General features: G+C 61.7%; 3 protein-coding genes across 3 annotated transcripts; 1 reads left to right on the top strand and 2 right to left on the bottom strand.

The window, feature by feature from the left end:
• Nucleotides 1-635: 635 nt before the first annotated feature.
• THITE_2116547 (uncharacterized protein) lies at nt 636-6,126 on the top strand. The gene is made up of 2 exons (XM_003653962.1): nt 636-4,256; nt 4,311-6,126. Exons 1-2 carry the CDS (start codon nt 924-926, stop codon nt 5,793-5,795), a joined length of 4,818 nt encoding a protein of 1,605 aa, XP_003654010.1. The 5' UTR covers nt 636-923; the 3' UTR covers nt 5,796-6,126.
• Nucleotides 6,127-7,708: 1,582 nt separating this feature from the next.
• THITE_2144965 (uncharacterized protein) lies at nt 7,709-12,854 on the bottom strand (the record flags this gene model as incomplete). The annotated part of the gene is made up of 3 exons (XM_003653963.1): nt 7,709-7,752; nt 8,111-10,225; nt 10,286-12,854. 3 exons carry the CDS (start codon nt 12,852-12,854, stop codon nt 7,709-7,711), a joined length of 4,728 nt encoding a protein of 1,575 aa, XP_003654011.1.
• Nucleotides 12,855-13,911: 1,057 nt separating this feature from the next.
• THITE_2116548 (uncharacterized protein) lies at nt 13,912-14,779 on the bottom strand. The gene has a single exon (XM_003653964.1). The coding sequence runs from the start codon at nt 14,615-14,617 to the stop codon at nt 13,955-13,957; it is 663 nt and encodes a 220-aa protein (XP_003654012.1). The 5' UTR covers nt 14,618-14,779; the 3' UTR covers nt 13,912-13,954.
• Nucleotides 14,780-15,576: the final 797 nt, after the last annotated feature.

A 15,576-nucleotide genomic window follows, 5' to 3' on the forward strand; every position in this document is an offset into this window, starting at 1 on the left:
CCTTGTGCAAGGATCCGAGCGAGTGCGCTGGATATACAAACGACGTGAGTCGGTACTGCTATAACTGCCGTAACGTATGTCCACTCGATGCCCGAACCACTGGTGATTGAACGAAGCGCAGGGCTAAATTTCCACAGATAAGTGGATGCGCAAGCAGGTTTGTTTCCAACGTCAATAGGTAGTCGGTAACGGAATCGCAGAAGGGCTTTGCAGGTTGGGCATTTTCTATTCTTTTTTTTTTTTTTTTTTTTTTTTTTTTTTTTTTTTTTTTTTTTTTTTTTTCTCGGCGAATCCTTCGTCGTTGCTTTCCTGTTTCCATTCGCTAGGTAGCTTGGCAGGTACTAGGCACTTAGTGATTGAGAGACGGCGAGTTGCCCATAAATCCGACAGTTTGCAGCAAGACTGGTCCCGAATACATACCGCATCCCCTCGTCCGTCTGTGCTACAGCCTCGCTGTCTCATTGACGTTCGGCACATGCCTTCATTGGAGGGCTGGACCGTGGCGCACATGGCAGCGTGGGTGTTGTAGCAACGCCTGTGGGGCTGCGCACGGGCCTCCGGGCTAGGAGCGACTGCTCCCTGGAGATTTTTGGGTCTCATGGGACGACTTGGCCCGCTCTGGACCGCCGCATCTTGCAGGAGCAAGCAACAACACAGCACCGGATCCAGGAGCAACAACCCAAACGCTCAAACTCGGCGACAGACACCAACGGCAAATGTGGCTGCCATACACGTACCGGGCTTGAGAATGCGATGCAGCTCCGCATGCGATTTCACAATCCACATACGATTAACCTCCCCGACAACACTGACGACTGCACGCCCCAACGAGGCGTCCAATCGTTGGTGTCCAGATTCAGTGCCTCGACTACCCAAAGCTGCGCTTTCCGAGCCCAATAGCGAGCGAGGTTCAACTCCCCAAAATGGACAACCTCCAAGAGGGCCACGAGCCCGTTTCCCGCCCGTCCACGGCTTGCAAAATTGACCCAGACGACGATGCCGCGTCCCCCACAAAACAGCACGCCGACGAGAAGCGCCCTGCCACCGACGTCGCTGCCGTCAAGGCCGAAAACATCCCGCCGCTCCACCCTCCTGCCGCTGCGCTCGCTGCGCCCGAGAGCAGCTACCTCGAGAGCCCGAGCATGAACCTGAGACACTCGGACTCCCAGGCCGAGATCATTGTCCGCCAACACCTGCAAGACATCGAGTCGAGCTTCTCTGCTGCCCCCTCGCCCCTCCCAGCCTCCAACAACGGCCTCGACGACACCTTTCTCTTCGACTCACCCTCCAAGAAGCCAGCGCCGCCGCGGTTCGCCCCGAACGCAGACGACTCCTCTGCCGTTGACCAGTCACAAGTGCTGCCAACCCTGAGCCGCTCCACGACCAGCACGCCGCATAATGCCCGAGAGTCGAGTCCTCAGCTGCCTGGTCAAGATAACTCCACAGACGACGTCGGCAACGGCACGGCGTCACTAGAGACATTTTCCTCCTCGCCAACAGCCGCGGCAACAGTGAGGTCGATTTCTCAAGCCCTATCACAGGCAGCGTCAGTTCGGAGTGAGCCTAGTCGCGAGCGTGCGGACTCCCCCGTCGAGCAGCATGCCCCAGACCAACCAGTCGACGATTCTCTATTGCACCCCGATTCTAGTGCCTCCCTTTCGACGGCGAGCCGGGACGAAAGCCGAGAGCGAGCGGCTGCTGACGCAGGGCACACCCCTGGACAGGCCCTCAAGGCCGCCAAGCGGCCACGATTCCTGCGCAGTCGGATAGGCAGCCAGCGTTCCTCCGTCTCGTCCCTACATACGGACCCGGATAGCGACGTCACCGTGGGTATGGGCGCCGACTATGCGCTCCAATCGGGCGGCGCCGTGCCGTCCTCAGGAATGCCGCGGTCTTTCAACAACCCCCTGTCTCGCTCCATAAGCATGGGAAGCATGGCTAGTGGCATTGAAGATCTCCACGACTCATCCGGTCCCGTCTTCCGCCAGCTTGAGACCCTGGACGAGGTTGACGGCAGCATATCGCCCCAGTCTGACTCGCGCCGCGGGCCGGACCGCGCGATACTTCAAACTCCAAAGCCAACCAAAGCTGCGGCGCTTGCCGCCCCGACTGATACGGTTATTGCCCGTCACGTCAGGGATGTGCAAGTCCCAGAATCGCTGGCGAAGGAGTACAAGAACAGAGGGGGGCTGGTAACCCCGGCGCGGCCCGGTACTTCCGATGCTGGCGGCTTTGGAACCTCCACTGCGAGCCGGCACGGCCGAAGCCTGACACTCAAGGAGCAGAGCAGCACCATCGAGCGCCTCAGCAAGGAGAACTTTGACCTGAAGCTCAAGGTCATGTTTTTGAGCGACCGCCTCGACAAGCTCTCTGAAGAAGGCATTAAGGAGATGATCTCGGAGAATGTCGAGCTCAAAACAGGCCTGGCCGTGCTGCAGCGTGATAACAAAGTCCTGCGCCGGCGAGTCAAGGAGCTCGAAAAGCAGCTCAAGGACGAGGAGGAGCGCCCGGGGACGGCGAGGAGCGGCCAGTCGGACGACGAGCAGAGCGCCGCCTACGACCAGGAGGCGCAAGAAAGAGAGGAGGAGCTGATCTACCTCCGGGAACAGGTGGAGGAGTACGTCACCGAGATTGAGCGGCTCAGGAAAGAAAACCTGAACAAGGAGGCCGAGAAGCGCCGCATGGCCGAGGTCGTGCGGACGCTTGGGGAAAAGACGGGCGAACGGTTGGGCGAGGATTTCGAGCGGCAGGAAGAAGCCGACGTCTGGAAGGACCTGCTCGAGCAGGAGACCGCTAGGAGGGAGCAGAGCGACGAAGACAACCGCCGCCTGCGGGACGAGATCTTCCGTTTGAAGCAGGAACTCGCAGCACATTCAGCCGTCGGGCCGATGCATCACACGACAAACATCTACAACATCACCAAGAAACCACGCGATCGGCCGTCATCTCCCGGTCGGTCAGGAACGTCCGTCTTGGGAGACGCCGACGGCCACGCAACACTCAGCGTCAGCAGCACGCTGGTCGAGGAGCTGCGGCGAGAGAGCGAGCAGCTGCGCCACGAAAACGCCGAGCTCCGGCGCGAAGTCGGAGCCCAGACCTCGATGCTGACCTCGCGGAACCGGGAGAAGGAGCGGCTCTACCAGGAGATCGAGGACCTCAAGATGGCACAGCGCCGCGGTGCTCCCGCGCCCTCTACCATCGACAGCCTCCTGGAGCGGTCGGCCTCTCGCGCGGGCGTGCACGAGCGGTCGCAATCGAGGGCCAGCGGCGGCACGCGGGGGACGAACACTGCCGTCGACGACGCCGACCTGGAGGAACTCGAGAACAAGTTGGCCGAGCTGCGCGATAAGAACAACGACCTCAAGCTGCAGAACCAGGACCTCCAGCGCGAGCTGAACGCCTGCATGGCGGATTTCGAGGCGGCTATCGAGGCCAAGAGGCAGGCCGAGGAGCTGGTGGCCGCGCTGCAAGACGATCTCGAGACGGCCATGAGCGACCTGATGGCGCTGCAGGCCGAGCGGGACGAGGCCCTGCAGGAGCATGCCAACCTCGAGAACGAATTCGAGGCGCTACGGAAGGAAGCGCAGGAGGAGATCGACGCGCTCGAGGGTGAGGCGGACCAGCGCACCGCCGAAATCGAGCGGTTGCAGCTCGACCTGAACGACCGCACCGAGAACTTCGACGCCCTGCAAGGCGAGATGCGCAAGATGAGCGAGGCGCTCGTCCGGCTGGAGGACGAGCAGGAGGCCAAGCTGCGCAGGATAAAGCAGCTCGAGCAGGAACTCAGCGACGCGAACAAGGAGCTCGAGGACCTGGAGGCGAAGCTGCTCGAGGCAAACGACAAGGCCAACCGTTTGTCGGTGCAGCAGGAGTCGAGCCAGGGCGAGATCGCCTTCCTCCGGGAGGAGCAGGAAAGCGACAAGATCCGGATCGGCGACCTCGAGGCGGCGCTCGCCAACGCAGAGCAGTCTCTGCGGGAGGAGAAGGAACGCGCCAAGGAGCTGGAACAGCGGCTCGCTGCCGAGAGGCGGCAGCGCGAGATCGTCGCGAACCGTGAGAAGGAGGAGGTGCAGCAGTTCGTGAACGAGCTGAACCGGGAGGCGTCGGCGGCCAAGGACGAGGCCAGGAGGCTGCGCAAGAGCCTGACGAGTCGGGAGGTGGAGGCGACCGAGTGGAAGGAGAGGTTGCTCGAGCTGGAGAACAACCTGCGGGAGGCGCTGGGCGACTTGAACGGTACTAGGTCTAGCCTGCTCAAGGTAAGTTTGCCCGAGCCGAGCGATATAGAGACGGCTCGGATGCTGACCTTCCAGTCCATCGCGAAACTCCAACGCGATCTGGAGAACACGGTCCGCGACCTCGATGCCACCAAGTCATCCCTCGCCGAGAAGGACCGCATGATCAAGCAGCGCGACGCCCTGCTCGAGTCGCACGCGCTCGAGTCTCGCAAGCTGGCGGAGATGCTGGATAAGGAACGGCAGGCTCACCGCAACGTCAAGCACCAGTTCGAGACCTTCCAGAAGACACACCAGCACATCACCCGCACGGTGAGCTCGCAGGACCAGCGCATCATGGAGCTCGAACAGATGAAGTCGCAAGATAAGAAGCGCCTCTCGCAGCTCGAGAACACCTTCAAGGAGCAGCTCACCGAGCGCAACAACCTGCTCCTCGTCCTGTGGACGCGCCTCTCGGCGCTGTGCGGCACCGACTGGGCCCATGATAACAGCCTCATCAACGGGCGTGCGCTGCCCAGCCTGGAATCCGTGGCGACCATGCTGCCGGGCTTCAGTAAGAACCTCCTCGCCGCCGTCAAGACCATCGAGACAATGGTTGGCAGCTTCCAGGGCAAGATCAAGAGCGTTGAGAAGGACCTCTGGAGGGAATACCAGACGCTCGAGAACCATCTCGAGCAGCGGACCAAGAAGCTCGACCGTCTCGAGGCCATCGTGCGCAACGGCATCGCCACGGGCCAGCTGAGCACTCACTCGCACACCCTCACCGAGACGCAGGCCAGACTCGCCCGGCTCGAGGACGCCTACCGCCAACTCAAAATCGAGAACCACACGCTGCGCGCCGCCGCCGAAGCCCGACGAGCGGCGTACGCCGCCTCGGCCGACCATAACGGGCCGGAATCGCCCGGCGGCAGCCCGTCGCCGTTGGTTCCAACAGGGCCCAAGGCGAAGGACAGGAGCAGCAAGATCCCGAAGTCCGGCAGCAAGAGCAGCGGCCTGGGCAAGATGGCCACGCCGACGCGGAGCTCGTCATCGCACTACCACTACCACCCTCACCCCAGCCGACAGAGCCTGGCCGCGGCGGACGAGGTGGCCATGCTTTCGCGCTCGAGGGGCGGCAGCCCGGCCACGCCCCGAGGTGGCGGCGACCCTGCTGCCACCGAAGACGACGACACCATCACGGGCTCGCTACCACAACCAAGCCAGCCCCAAGCAAGCAAGGGAGGACACGACCGAGAAAGAACCAGCGCGTCAGCCGCCACCTCCACGGCCATCACCACATCCACAGCCGCGTCCGGCACCAACACCAACAACGCCAGCGCCAGCTCCAACGCCAGCGGGAGCACAGGCGCGGGAGGCAGCAGCAGCGGCGGCGGGGGCAGCATGGACAACAAGTGGATGCTGCGCCTGCGCGACCTCGAGCACAAGCTCAAGGCCGAGCGCGAGGGCCGCCTGCTCGACCGCGGCGAGGCGCTCAAGCGCCTCACCGCCAGCGAGAGCGAGAATGCGGCGCTGCGCGAGAACCTCGAGCGCGAGCGCGAGCGCAGGCGCGCGGCGGGCAGGTAGGCGCCCGCGTCGCTGTCGCTGCCGCTACCGCTGTCGCGCATCGGAGGTGGAGGAGCTGCTGCTGCTGTTGCTGCTGGTGGTGGTGGTTGGTTTTGGGTTGGCATCGGGGTGGAAGTAAGGGCGGCAAGAAGACTAAGGCGGGGATGGGGCGCTTGTTCCTGCATATGAAGCGGGTGATGGGTTGGCTGGGGAAGTACGGCGGTGCAGGCGGGGCTGCTGGTACAAAGGGGCTGAAATCGAAGCGGTTGAGGATGGGGGTCGTCGGTGTGTTGCTGCTTGTGATGATGCTTATGAGCAGGATTATGTTCTTCTGTTCTGGGCGGGTTGTAAGCATGGGCATGTTCTCTGCGAAGGAGTTTCGGGGTCTCGCGCAGCGGATTGTTACGGCTCTGGCTTATTGATAGTATACCATGCGGGTTGGGAAATGCTCAATGGGTTGTCAAGGGTTAGCCTGTATCAGCTGGCTTGCGTTCTCTCCTGTCTGGGACCACGGTACTGCGGTTCTTGGTAGTCGGAGCAGGTGTCCAAGTTTATGGCGAGGCAGTATATTTGTGTACTCTTACTTTGAGGCGCTGTCATCATCCTTTGTACGAGTATGATAGCAGCATTGCTAGGGCTCTTTATGGACAGGGTTGATGTCGCTGGCCATTGAGCCCTGAGTCTTAGTTCAATGACAAGGGTCTGTCTACAAGGATGTCCTTAGCTTCACTGTAATAACTTCCCTTCCGCAAATGTCTTGTGCGTGCCCTACCACCTATCATCAGGGGGGAGAACCCACTCGCGGAGAGAAGGCAACAGACATCTTGGCAGTTGAAGCAGGATACAGGAGTCAACGGCTTCAGCAACGACAGCATGACTGACCATCAAGGGGGTTCAGAGTATACGGTTCTGTCGACACACTACTATCAGGACCTAGATCCTGATGCCTAATCTGGACGGACTTGTTCAGGCCTAGTCGCCTGTCTTGCTGCTGCAGTGCAGCCAGCAGTGCAGCCAGCAGTGAGACCGGTCGGTCCGTCAGGTAGCTACTCAACCTGTTTCAGTAGGTATCTACTAGTTTGGCAGCAAGAGCTACACAGCAGCCCATCTAAACTTACAAGACTTGCAAGAGCCGCCAGGCCGGGGAAGGGAATTTCCGGATTTGTTATCCCATGCCTTCACATTAGAGGAAACGCACAAGACGAATGCAGCACAAAGATCAGGAACAAGTCAGAGGGAGAGTCAGATCAGAAGGGAATACTCAGATCAGGATGGTTAAACCAGGAGAGGACGGTTAACAGAAGAGAGTAGGTACACGAAGAGAGGGCGGCGAAATCAGGAGAGGTCCCAAGCAGCTGAAGAAGTAGAAGACATGTTAGCTATCCGCATTACTGTACACCCCCCTTTCCCAGCTCTTCTCATCTAAGATTACACCCTACACCGACTTCCAACGTAGCAGTAGCTCCTCTCGTAAAGGCTACCAACATCAGCAGACAAAGTGAAAGAAACGTGAATGAACGCTCTACCAACAGGAATCACGCGCCGTGCCGTACTGTGCTGTGTCGTGCTCTGTCGTGCCACGTGTGACCAAGTCCGCCGCGCTTGCTCATGTATGGAGAACTAATATAGACGTGGAGAGCAAAGATGAACGAATAAGAAAAGAAAAAAGGAAGGAAAAGGAACTAGCGTCGAGCTCTCCAACTTCACCGCCAACAGGCTTTCGTAACCAAAACACAAACAAACACAAACAAACACAAAACAAAACTCTATCAGTCATGGCGTCATCCACAACCCGATCGATCCCTCCTCTTTCAACACGACAAAACACCCCTCAAAAGATTACCCCCTGGACTGACTGACTGACACCTCACGTCCCGGCGCCGAGCGTGACACAAGCAGGCAGCAGTCAGATCCATCCATCCAAGCACACAGCTTCAGCCGTCACTCAGACTCTTTCCTCCACCGCTGCTCACTGGAGCTATTAATACCCGTCGTAACCGTGCATGCCACAGCCAGGACAGTTCTCGGTCACCGTTCGTCGTCGGCAAACTCCCTCCAAACCCCTCCGTATCGGTTGGTATGTGAGCCAGGATCGATCAGCCAACAGTTAACCACCACAAAACAGGTTGGTTCAACCACCGCAAAACGGGTTGGTTCGTCGCCACAGACAAAACCAACACCGCCCCGCCTCACATGACTCAAACACAAAAACGTTCACTCTCCAACGGTAATCTCCAGCCCGCCTCTTCCCCCTTCCCCCTGCCCATCCTCACCTCCCTCCAGCTCCCGCTCCCGCTGCTGCTCTCCATCCCGGTCATGCTCATGCTCATGCTCACCCTCCCGCTCATGCTCGCGCTCATCCTCATCCTCGCTCTCGCCGACATCACGGACCTCCTCGCCGCGGGCGGCGCGGCGGGCGGTCTCGCGCTCGCGGTAGATCTCGCGGCGGCGGGCCTCGGCGTGGCGGAGGGCGTCGACGTAGGTGCGGAACTTGACGATCTCGCGGAGGAGGTACTCGCTCTTGCGCTCCCAGTTGGCCATGGCGCGGGCGGCGTTGGGCGAGCGGGGCGAGAAGGCGCCCAGCATGGGCGAGCGCAGCGCGTTGTGCGCCTGCAGCTCGGCCTCGAGCGCGCGCACGTACCCGAGCAGCGACTCGAGCTGGTCCGCCTCGGCGAGCGGCGACGGCCGCATCGACGGCGTCGGCGGCGTCCAGTCCGCGATGTGCACGCGGTCGCCGGGGAGGCGGCCGTGGTGCGGGTGCGCGCTGCTGTGGTGGGGGTGCGCGTGGTGGCGCGGGAGGGTGCTGCCGCCGCCGCCGCCGAGGACGCCGGAGCTGCCGGATCCCGGGCGCACGGCGAAGTCGAAGGAGGCGGAGCGCATCGAGCGGCCTGACTGCATGGACGAGCGGCCGACGCCGGCGGCGGCGACCGAGGCGGCGTTGGCGGCGCTGCCCGGCCGGGAGTGGCCCTTGGTGCTGCTCGGCGGGCGGCCGCCGACGATGCTGGCGGCGCTGTCGTTGGCGGGGTGGTGGGCGGCGTTGGTCGACGCACTGTTGATGAGAGCCTCGCTCCAGCCGTATTCGATGTTGGAGATGCCGCCGACCAGCGGGTGCGTGCTGAGGCGGGCGCTCCAGTAGTTGGCCGTGCTGACGAATTCCCTGCAGATCTCGGGTGTGCCGACCTGGAACAGGTGCACGGCGCCGGTGGGGAGCGAGAGGGCCCAGACGTACGGACGGGTCCGCGAGTAGCCCGGCGGGGGCAGCGCGGTGGCCAGGGTCTGGCGTAGCGAGAAGGTCCCGAGGTTGGTCGCGTTGTCCTGCCAGTTGCCGCCGCCGACCACGGCGCCCTTCGGCAGGAGCGCGGTGCTGCCGAGCCCGCGTCTGGCCTTGTTGCGCAGAGACTTGTTTGGAGAGAAGGAGAACAGGCTCAGCTGGCCCTTCTGGACGACGGCAAAGACCTCGACCCAGTTGCGGCCCTTGGCCTTCCTGTCGATGCCGTCCAGGTGGTGCTTGTGCGTGACGATGCCCTCCTTGACCCACGGCGGTCCCTCCAGCTCCAGGGACTCGTCGTCTAGCAGCTGCTCGTTCTTGATCTCGTCCTTAAGCGTCTCGAGAGCGCTGTCCTCGCGGATGATAGCCTGGCTCAGCGCGTTCGCGAACCCGATGGACTGCTGGAAGTCGCCGCGCGGGTACGACGAACCGAAGGAATCCATCGACATGGACGTGTGCGTGCGCCCGAGCGAGAGCTTGCTCCACGTCGCGGAGGAATCGGTCGGGGTCCAAACCGAGTTGCCATCCTCCAAGCTCGTCCTACTAGACGAGAAGCCGTTGTTGAATCCCCTCGGCCGCGAGCGGCTCTTGGAGTTCCACCGCGAAGAGCTTGCCTTGGCCGCTTCGGGCACCCTGCCGCGAGTGGACGCCACACCCTCTGATGGTGCCTTGCTCAGCACGCTTGGCGTGCGCTTGAGCACGCCCATGACCGAGAGGCCCCCCGGGGTTTGCGGAGCCGCCGGCTCGGCGCCGAACAGCGGCAGGCGTTCGTCGCGGATCGAGGCGTAAATGTCCTTGAGCACGAGCTCGACCTGGGCTTCCCAGGCCCGGAGCGGGCCATCGAACGGCGCCTTGACAAGGGGGCCACAGCTGTCGCCTGGGGTTTGGTCGGAGAAAGTGCCAAGGGCGGAGCCCGGCCTCGGCGGAGGTTTGAACGAAGCGCGGAAGCTGTTGTGCTTCGAGTCCTCCGACGTGCGTCCCTCGCCATCAGCACCTAGAGTCGCCTTGCCCGGTAGAATGCTCGGCCGGTTGAACGCATCAGGGGCCGACTCCTGGAGGGCCTGCCTGATGGTGGTCATGGTGTTCTTGATGAACTGGCTCCTGGTCATCTTGTGCTCAATATCGGCCATGTGCAGGTCGGTGTTGAGCAGGATGATGGAGTAGCATATCGTGTGAATGACGTCTGACAGGTTAGCTATGGTCGATGCGGCCTCGGGAACGCCCGGGGGAAGGAAGCCCTTACCTGTCGACTTGAAGCCGTGGTTGGCGTTACATTCACACCACCGCTTCGAAAAGGCCACCAAGATGCGGTCGAGCTGTTGCGTTTCGGCTCGCAGCAGCAGCCGCTGGCAAACCTGGCGCATACTGGCCAATATGCTCTGGCCCTCGAAGTCGTAGAGCTCCATGTAGGCGCGCAGGGTCCGCTGCCGCACAATCCCCTCTTCGCCCATCCAAGCGGCGGCCCGGTCCTTTTGGATGAAATCCTCATTGCCGTCGAAAATCTTCTGCGCCTTTTGGCGATCATCCTCGGTAGGGTCCCCCACTATGATTTCGGGCTCATCAATGGACTTCGCTGACTGGTTGATCGACTCGCCCGTCCCCATGCCGTTCGGACTGGGCTCGGCACTGTCAACTCGGAGACTCGGCACGCTGTGTTTGTACCTAGGCTCAGCACCCGCCTCTGGACTAAGTGCGCTGGAATCACCCCGATCGTTTCGAGCAGAGGGCGACCGCTTAGAGTCCGGCCGCGATGACAACCGAGCCTCTTCCCTAGCCTTATTCAGGTTGGGGACGCTCTTCGATTTCGACACGACTGGGGAAGGGGACCGCGTCCGGCCGTCTGGCTGCGGTCCCGGTCTGAGGTTCTTCTCTCGAGGCTCCGAGCGCGGCGCCTTCCGTTGCCGCACCGGGCTGTCCTCGCTGTCGCTGTTGTCCCTAAGGAATGACTTGGGCGGGGATCCAGCAGGGTACTCATCAGGTTGCCGGCTCGGTGTAGCGACCGGGCGTGATCCTGGCGTGACGGTCTCGGGATCGACCTTGCGGATGACGGCCTTCGGGCTCGGCTCGTAATCGGGCGAGAAACCTCTGGGCGCGCGGTCTTCGTCATTTTCGGCGGCAGCTCGCTCGGTGGTCTTCTCCTGATGGGGGTCGTGGGGGCTCTCAACCGAGGGCAACGGAGTATCCGCAGGATTCTCCGGAGCGGCGGAGGCCGAGCTGCTGTCTTGCAGGAATGGGTCCATAGCCCGCCGGAGGCTGGTAATGGGACTAGGCTCCGCCTTTCCAGCCAGCACGTCTAACCTGTCCAAAGGCAGCTTGACAGCAGGGGCCAGCGGCAAGGCCGGCACCGGTGGCGGCTCAGAATCGGTGATGGAGTACTTCCGTCTCCGGAAGAAGGACGAGGTCTTCTTTTGCAGCGTGTGGGTGGCCGATTGGTGGGACTCGCGGGACGGCGGAGTGGAAGATTTCTGTTGTTGTGAGAAGGCCGAGACCTGAGGCGACGATGAGCTGCTGGTCACGGCCGACTTTGACGACCCGAACATCCTCCTGAAAAAGCCCTGCTTCTCTTTGGGCTGAGGGGCCGCATTCGCCGGCGGCACTGGGACGGGCTCCTTTGTCTTCTCGTACCCAACATGCGGCGCAGGGGCGGAGTCGAGGTCAAAGACGGGCAGAGGCGGCGCGTCGCGTGCTGCGTTGAACTTGGGCTCGGCCTTGCGGCCGACCGTCGCGCTCCTGGAAGACCGGGTGCTGCGGCGACGCTCAGGAGCAGCTCCCCTCGTAGGTGATTTGGGAACCGGCTTCGGCTCGGGAGGCGGCATGACGGGCATGGACGGCGCCGTGGTCAGCTTCCGCGGGCCTGCTGGGACTGTAGGGGTCGGGGCGGCATCGTATGCGTCGTTGAAGAAGGAGCTCGCGAACTCGACCTGCCAGGGGGCGGGCGACGGGCGCGGCTCGCCGTCAAAGCTGGACGACCTGCCCCCAAAGCCCCTGGCCCAGCGCTGGCTACTCAGGACCTGGGCATAGCCTGCGTCGACGCTGGCCGTGCTGCTGCTCTTGCTACCCTTGCCGCCCCTGGAGTGCAGCGGCCGCGCCGGGCTCCTCTGCGAGGTCTCGCGCATGCTATTGATGCGGCCCAGGCCGGGCTGGTACCCGGAGCTGCTGTTGCTGCGGCGTCCCCGCGACGATATCCTGCTCGCGTCATCGGCGCCCTCGAAGTCGGAGCTGTACGAGTATCCGTGTCCGTTGGCGCGGCCCGATCTCGAGGTGAACGTCATCGCCCGTGCGTCCTCGCTGAACGGGGTACGGTAGATGGCCGACTCGTCGTAGCTAGACCTGGAAGGGCCGTAAGTCGTGCCAATCTGACCCATTGAGAGTTGATCGAGCGAAAGCAGCATGTTCGCGACGAGCGAGTCGCGGGTGACCTGACGGGGGGGGAGCGAGAGGTCGTGCGAGTCCCGCAGGCCGGGGCGGTGTGGTTCGGGGCGGTCGATATCTTTATCGGTCATGTCGATCGGGATGTCGACGGGGGTAAGACCCTCGAGGAATGTCTCAATGTCGGCGGGATCCCTCCCCTGCGGCGCTCGCGGGCGGGCGGGCGGAGAATCGCTGACGCTGTCCTCGGACGGCGTGGGCGGCAGGAGGCCGGTGGGTGTCTGCGGGACGGCCTCGGCGGCTCTGCCCCCGTCTCGCTGTCTGTCTCGTTGCAGGTCTCGCTCCCTGGCTCGCGGCGGTGGCGGCGGCGGCGGTGGCGAGGTGTCGATGTTCAGGTCAGGTTTGCGCCTGCCGTGCCGGCGGACGGTGTCTGGGGCAGGCATGATCGGCTCTCGGCCAGCACGGCGATCGGGAGGGAGCGGGAAAAGCAACAGCGGGAATGGAGTGACACAAGCTGTGGTGGCTGCAGCGCCGTCGACGCCATCCATCCGCCAGCCAGGGCAATACCAATTTCGCTCAAATTACACAGTAGGTACGGAAGTACCTGTGCTGCGGTGTGGCGGAAAATGGTTGGTGCTGGCACCGTTGGGAAGCACGGCGAGCACAGCGCGTCCCTACCGTGTAAAGAGTGTGCGTGCGGTGTGCCTGTGCCGTGTGGGCAATCTGACCGTCGGGGGCCGGGGTAGGTAATTTAGGGATCTTCTCAGCCGGCCCCACTGTGTTCTAGGTTCATCAATTTGGGGAAGTTAGTGGCTCGGAGAGAACCGCAGTTCTCACTGGACGCCCAAGCAGTTCTCCTGGCGGAGACCACACGCCAACAGGAACCTGACTCTTGCCATGCCTACCTGGTACTTTACCGAGCTGACCTTTCTATGGACTAGGTGCTTACTGCCCACCTATGGACGAGACACACATTAAATTGACTCAATTCACGGGTTGCCACTGCTGGCAGCATCTGTTTTATGTTTTGAAACGATGGAGAGAACCAGACTGTGGGGCTCCGTGCTTCCAGGTTGGTTCCTGCAGGGCCGTCGCAAAAGCAACTTTCCCCTATTCCCCTGCAGGGGCGACGCTAACTGCACTACACTACACGTGTACGTACATTAAGCTTTCTCATGCAGGAGCTGTGTGCGGGGACCCACAAACTACTGTGGTAATGAATTCCCAACCACACACCTATCTTCATCTCCACCTGGCAACAACAAACGTATCCATGGAGAACAGAACTTGATCGCCAGATATCTCGATTCTCGTCGTCTGTTATTCCGTACACTCCCTCTCAACGCACACATGAGCCCGTCAAGACCAAGGCTCCAAACAAGTGGCTGCCTGGCGAGTGGACAGTGCCAAGTGCTGACTAAGCCGGGGAAAAGACTGCTGGAGACCAGGAACAGGTGAGAGACGGACCGAGCGCCAGTCCGGCCGGCTGGCCGGATGAGTGTACCACCAGTGCGCAGCTGAGTATACATACATCCCGTATCCGCTACCACGGGACCTTTCTCATCTGGTCTCCCTCCAAATCCCACTCCCACTGCATGTGGTCGTCGTACTTGCCCTCGTCGTCGCCAATCAACTCCACGATGGACTTGGCGCCCAGCTGCGGCGCCCTTCCCATCGGGTGGAAGTGGGTGAAGGCCGTCTTCAGCACGCCCGGGTTGGAGATGAAGAAGCGGACGCGCGCGCCCCGCGACTCCTTCCCCTCCTCGGCCGCCTCGGCCGCCGCCCGCTCGGTCTCGACGACCTGCATGTGCGCCGTCAGGCCGTTCATGCCGACCTTGGAGGCGCCGTAGGGCGGGAAGCGCCCCATGCGCAGCCCCGGCGTCAGCACCCGCGTCATGCTGCCCAGCCCGGACGTCACGTTGATGACCCTCGGCGCCGGCGCCCGCCGCAGAAGCGGCAGGAACGCGTACGTCATGACCGCCACCGACGTGATGTGCACGTTCAGCAGCTCCCCGAACACGGCCCGGATTTTCGCCGCCGGCGCGTCCTCGGTCAGGTCCCGGCCACCGGGGAAGCCGGCGTTGTTCACCAGGACTGTGGCATAATTACGTGTAAGCCATACCCGCGGAGAGAAGAGAGGGAGTGGGCGGCTGTATGCATGTGGTAGGAGATTGGCCGAGGAACTGCGTACCGTCGAGCCGGCCATAGGTCTTCTCCACGTGCCGGACGGCAGCCTCGATATGCTCGTCGTTGGTGACATCGAGCTGGACGACGTCGACGCGAGCCTTGACCCCCAGTTCCTCGAGCTTCCGGGCCGCTTCTTTGCCCTTGTCGAGGTCGCGGCTGCCGAGAATGTAGACGTTGTCCGGGTACCTCGTGCCGCCAACCTCGATGACGGCGTGGCCGAGCCCTTGGTTGGCGCCCGTCACCAGGACGATCTTCGGCTGGGGCGCAGACGCCATAGCAATGGGACCGCTCAGTGGGTTTGTGGCGAGCAAGAGACGCTGGAGTCCGAATGACTGTCAATAGCACACGCTGGCGAGGATCGAGGAAGAATGAGGATCGCTGCGTCTGTCGTGGAGGAGGGGACATGGATTTTGAGCATTCTTTGCTGACCCGATATTAATAACACGGACATCCCGGAGATAACAGCTGCCTACATCCGTACCACCGCAGATCATTGAAGTCAGCGGACAACTATGAGGACATAACTAACTAACCTGCCTGCCTGCTCTCGTGTTTAGCTGCCTAGAGTACTCGTCACTTCTTTCTGCATCCCGCTAACGAATCCCGATGTCATGAGGCGTCTGGGAAAGAAGCATCGTACCCACAACAAACATCCGGGCTGCATCAGCCAATCCGGCAGACTTGCTTATTTTGGTATACATACTACTTGTTGGAACCGCTGCGTAGGCTTAGGAAAATGAAGCTATCACGACGCAAGCGATATATACAACTGGGATCAATCGTGGTGTTGAAGATGGTGTATTGTGGGAGTGAGGCCCCTGAGGAGCCCAGTCTTGGGCAGCAGTTGGGCATTAAGCCGGTGGATCCTAATCTCAGTAGGCCGGTCCGGTACTCCGGGCTAGACTAGTTCTGACACACCCCCCTAGGTCGAGCCTCTAGCTCTGGCCTGCCAAATCTAGTAATCTATAAAGCTATTCC

The sequence above is a fragment of the Thermothielavioides terrestris genome, chromosome 3 (genome assembly GCF_000226115.1).
Source record: "Thermothielavioides terrestris NRRL 8126 chromosome 3, complete sequence".
NCBI lineage: Eukaryota > Fungi > Ascomycota > Sordariomycetes > Sordariales > Chaetomiaceae > Thermothielavioides > Thermothielavioides terrestris.

What these genes read in the sequence shown, in the direction of transcription:
- THITE_2116548 (XM_003653964.1), bottom strand. Translation starts at nt 14,617, where the DNA reads ATGGCCGGCTCGACGGTACGCAGTTCCTCGGCCAATCTCCTACCACAT.
- THITE_2116547 (XM_003653962.1), top strand. Translation starts at nt 924, where the DNA reads ATGGACAACCTCCAAGAGGGCCACGAGCCCGTTTCCCGCCCGTCCACG. An exon ending in CTAGGTCTAGCCTGCTCAAG is followed by an intron (nt 4,257 to 4,310) that starts GTAAGTTTGCCC and finishes CTGACCTTCCAG; the next exon opens with TCCATCGCGAAACTCCAACG.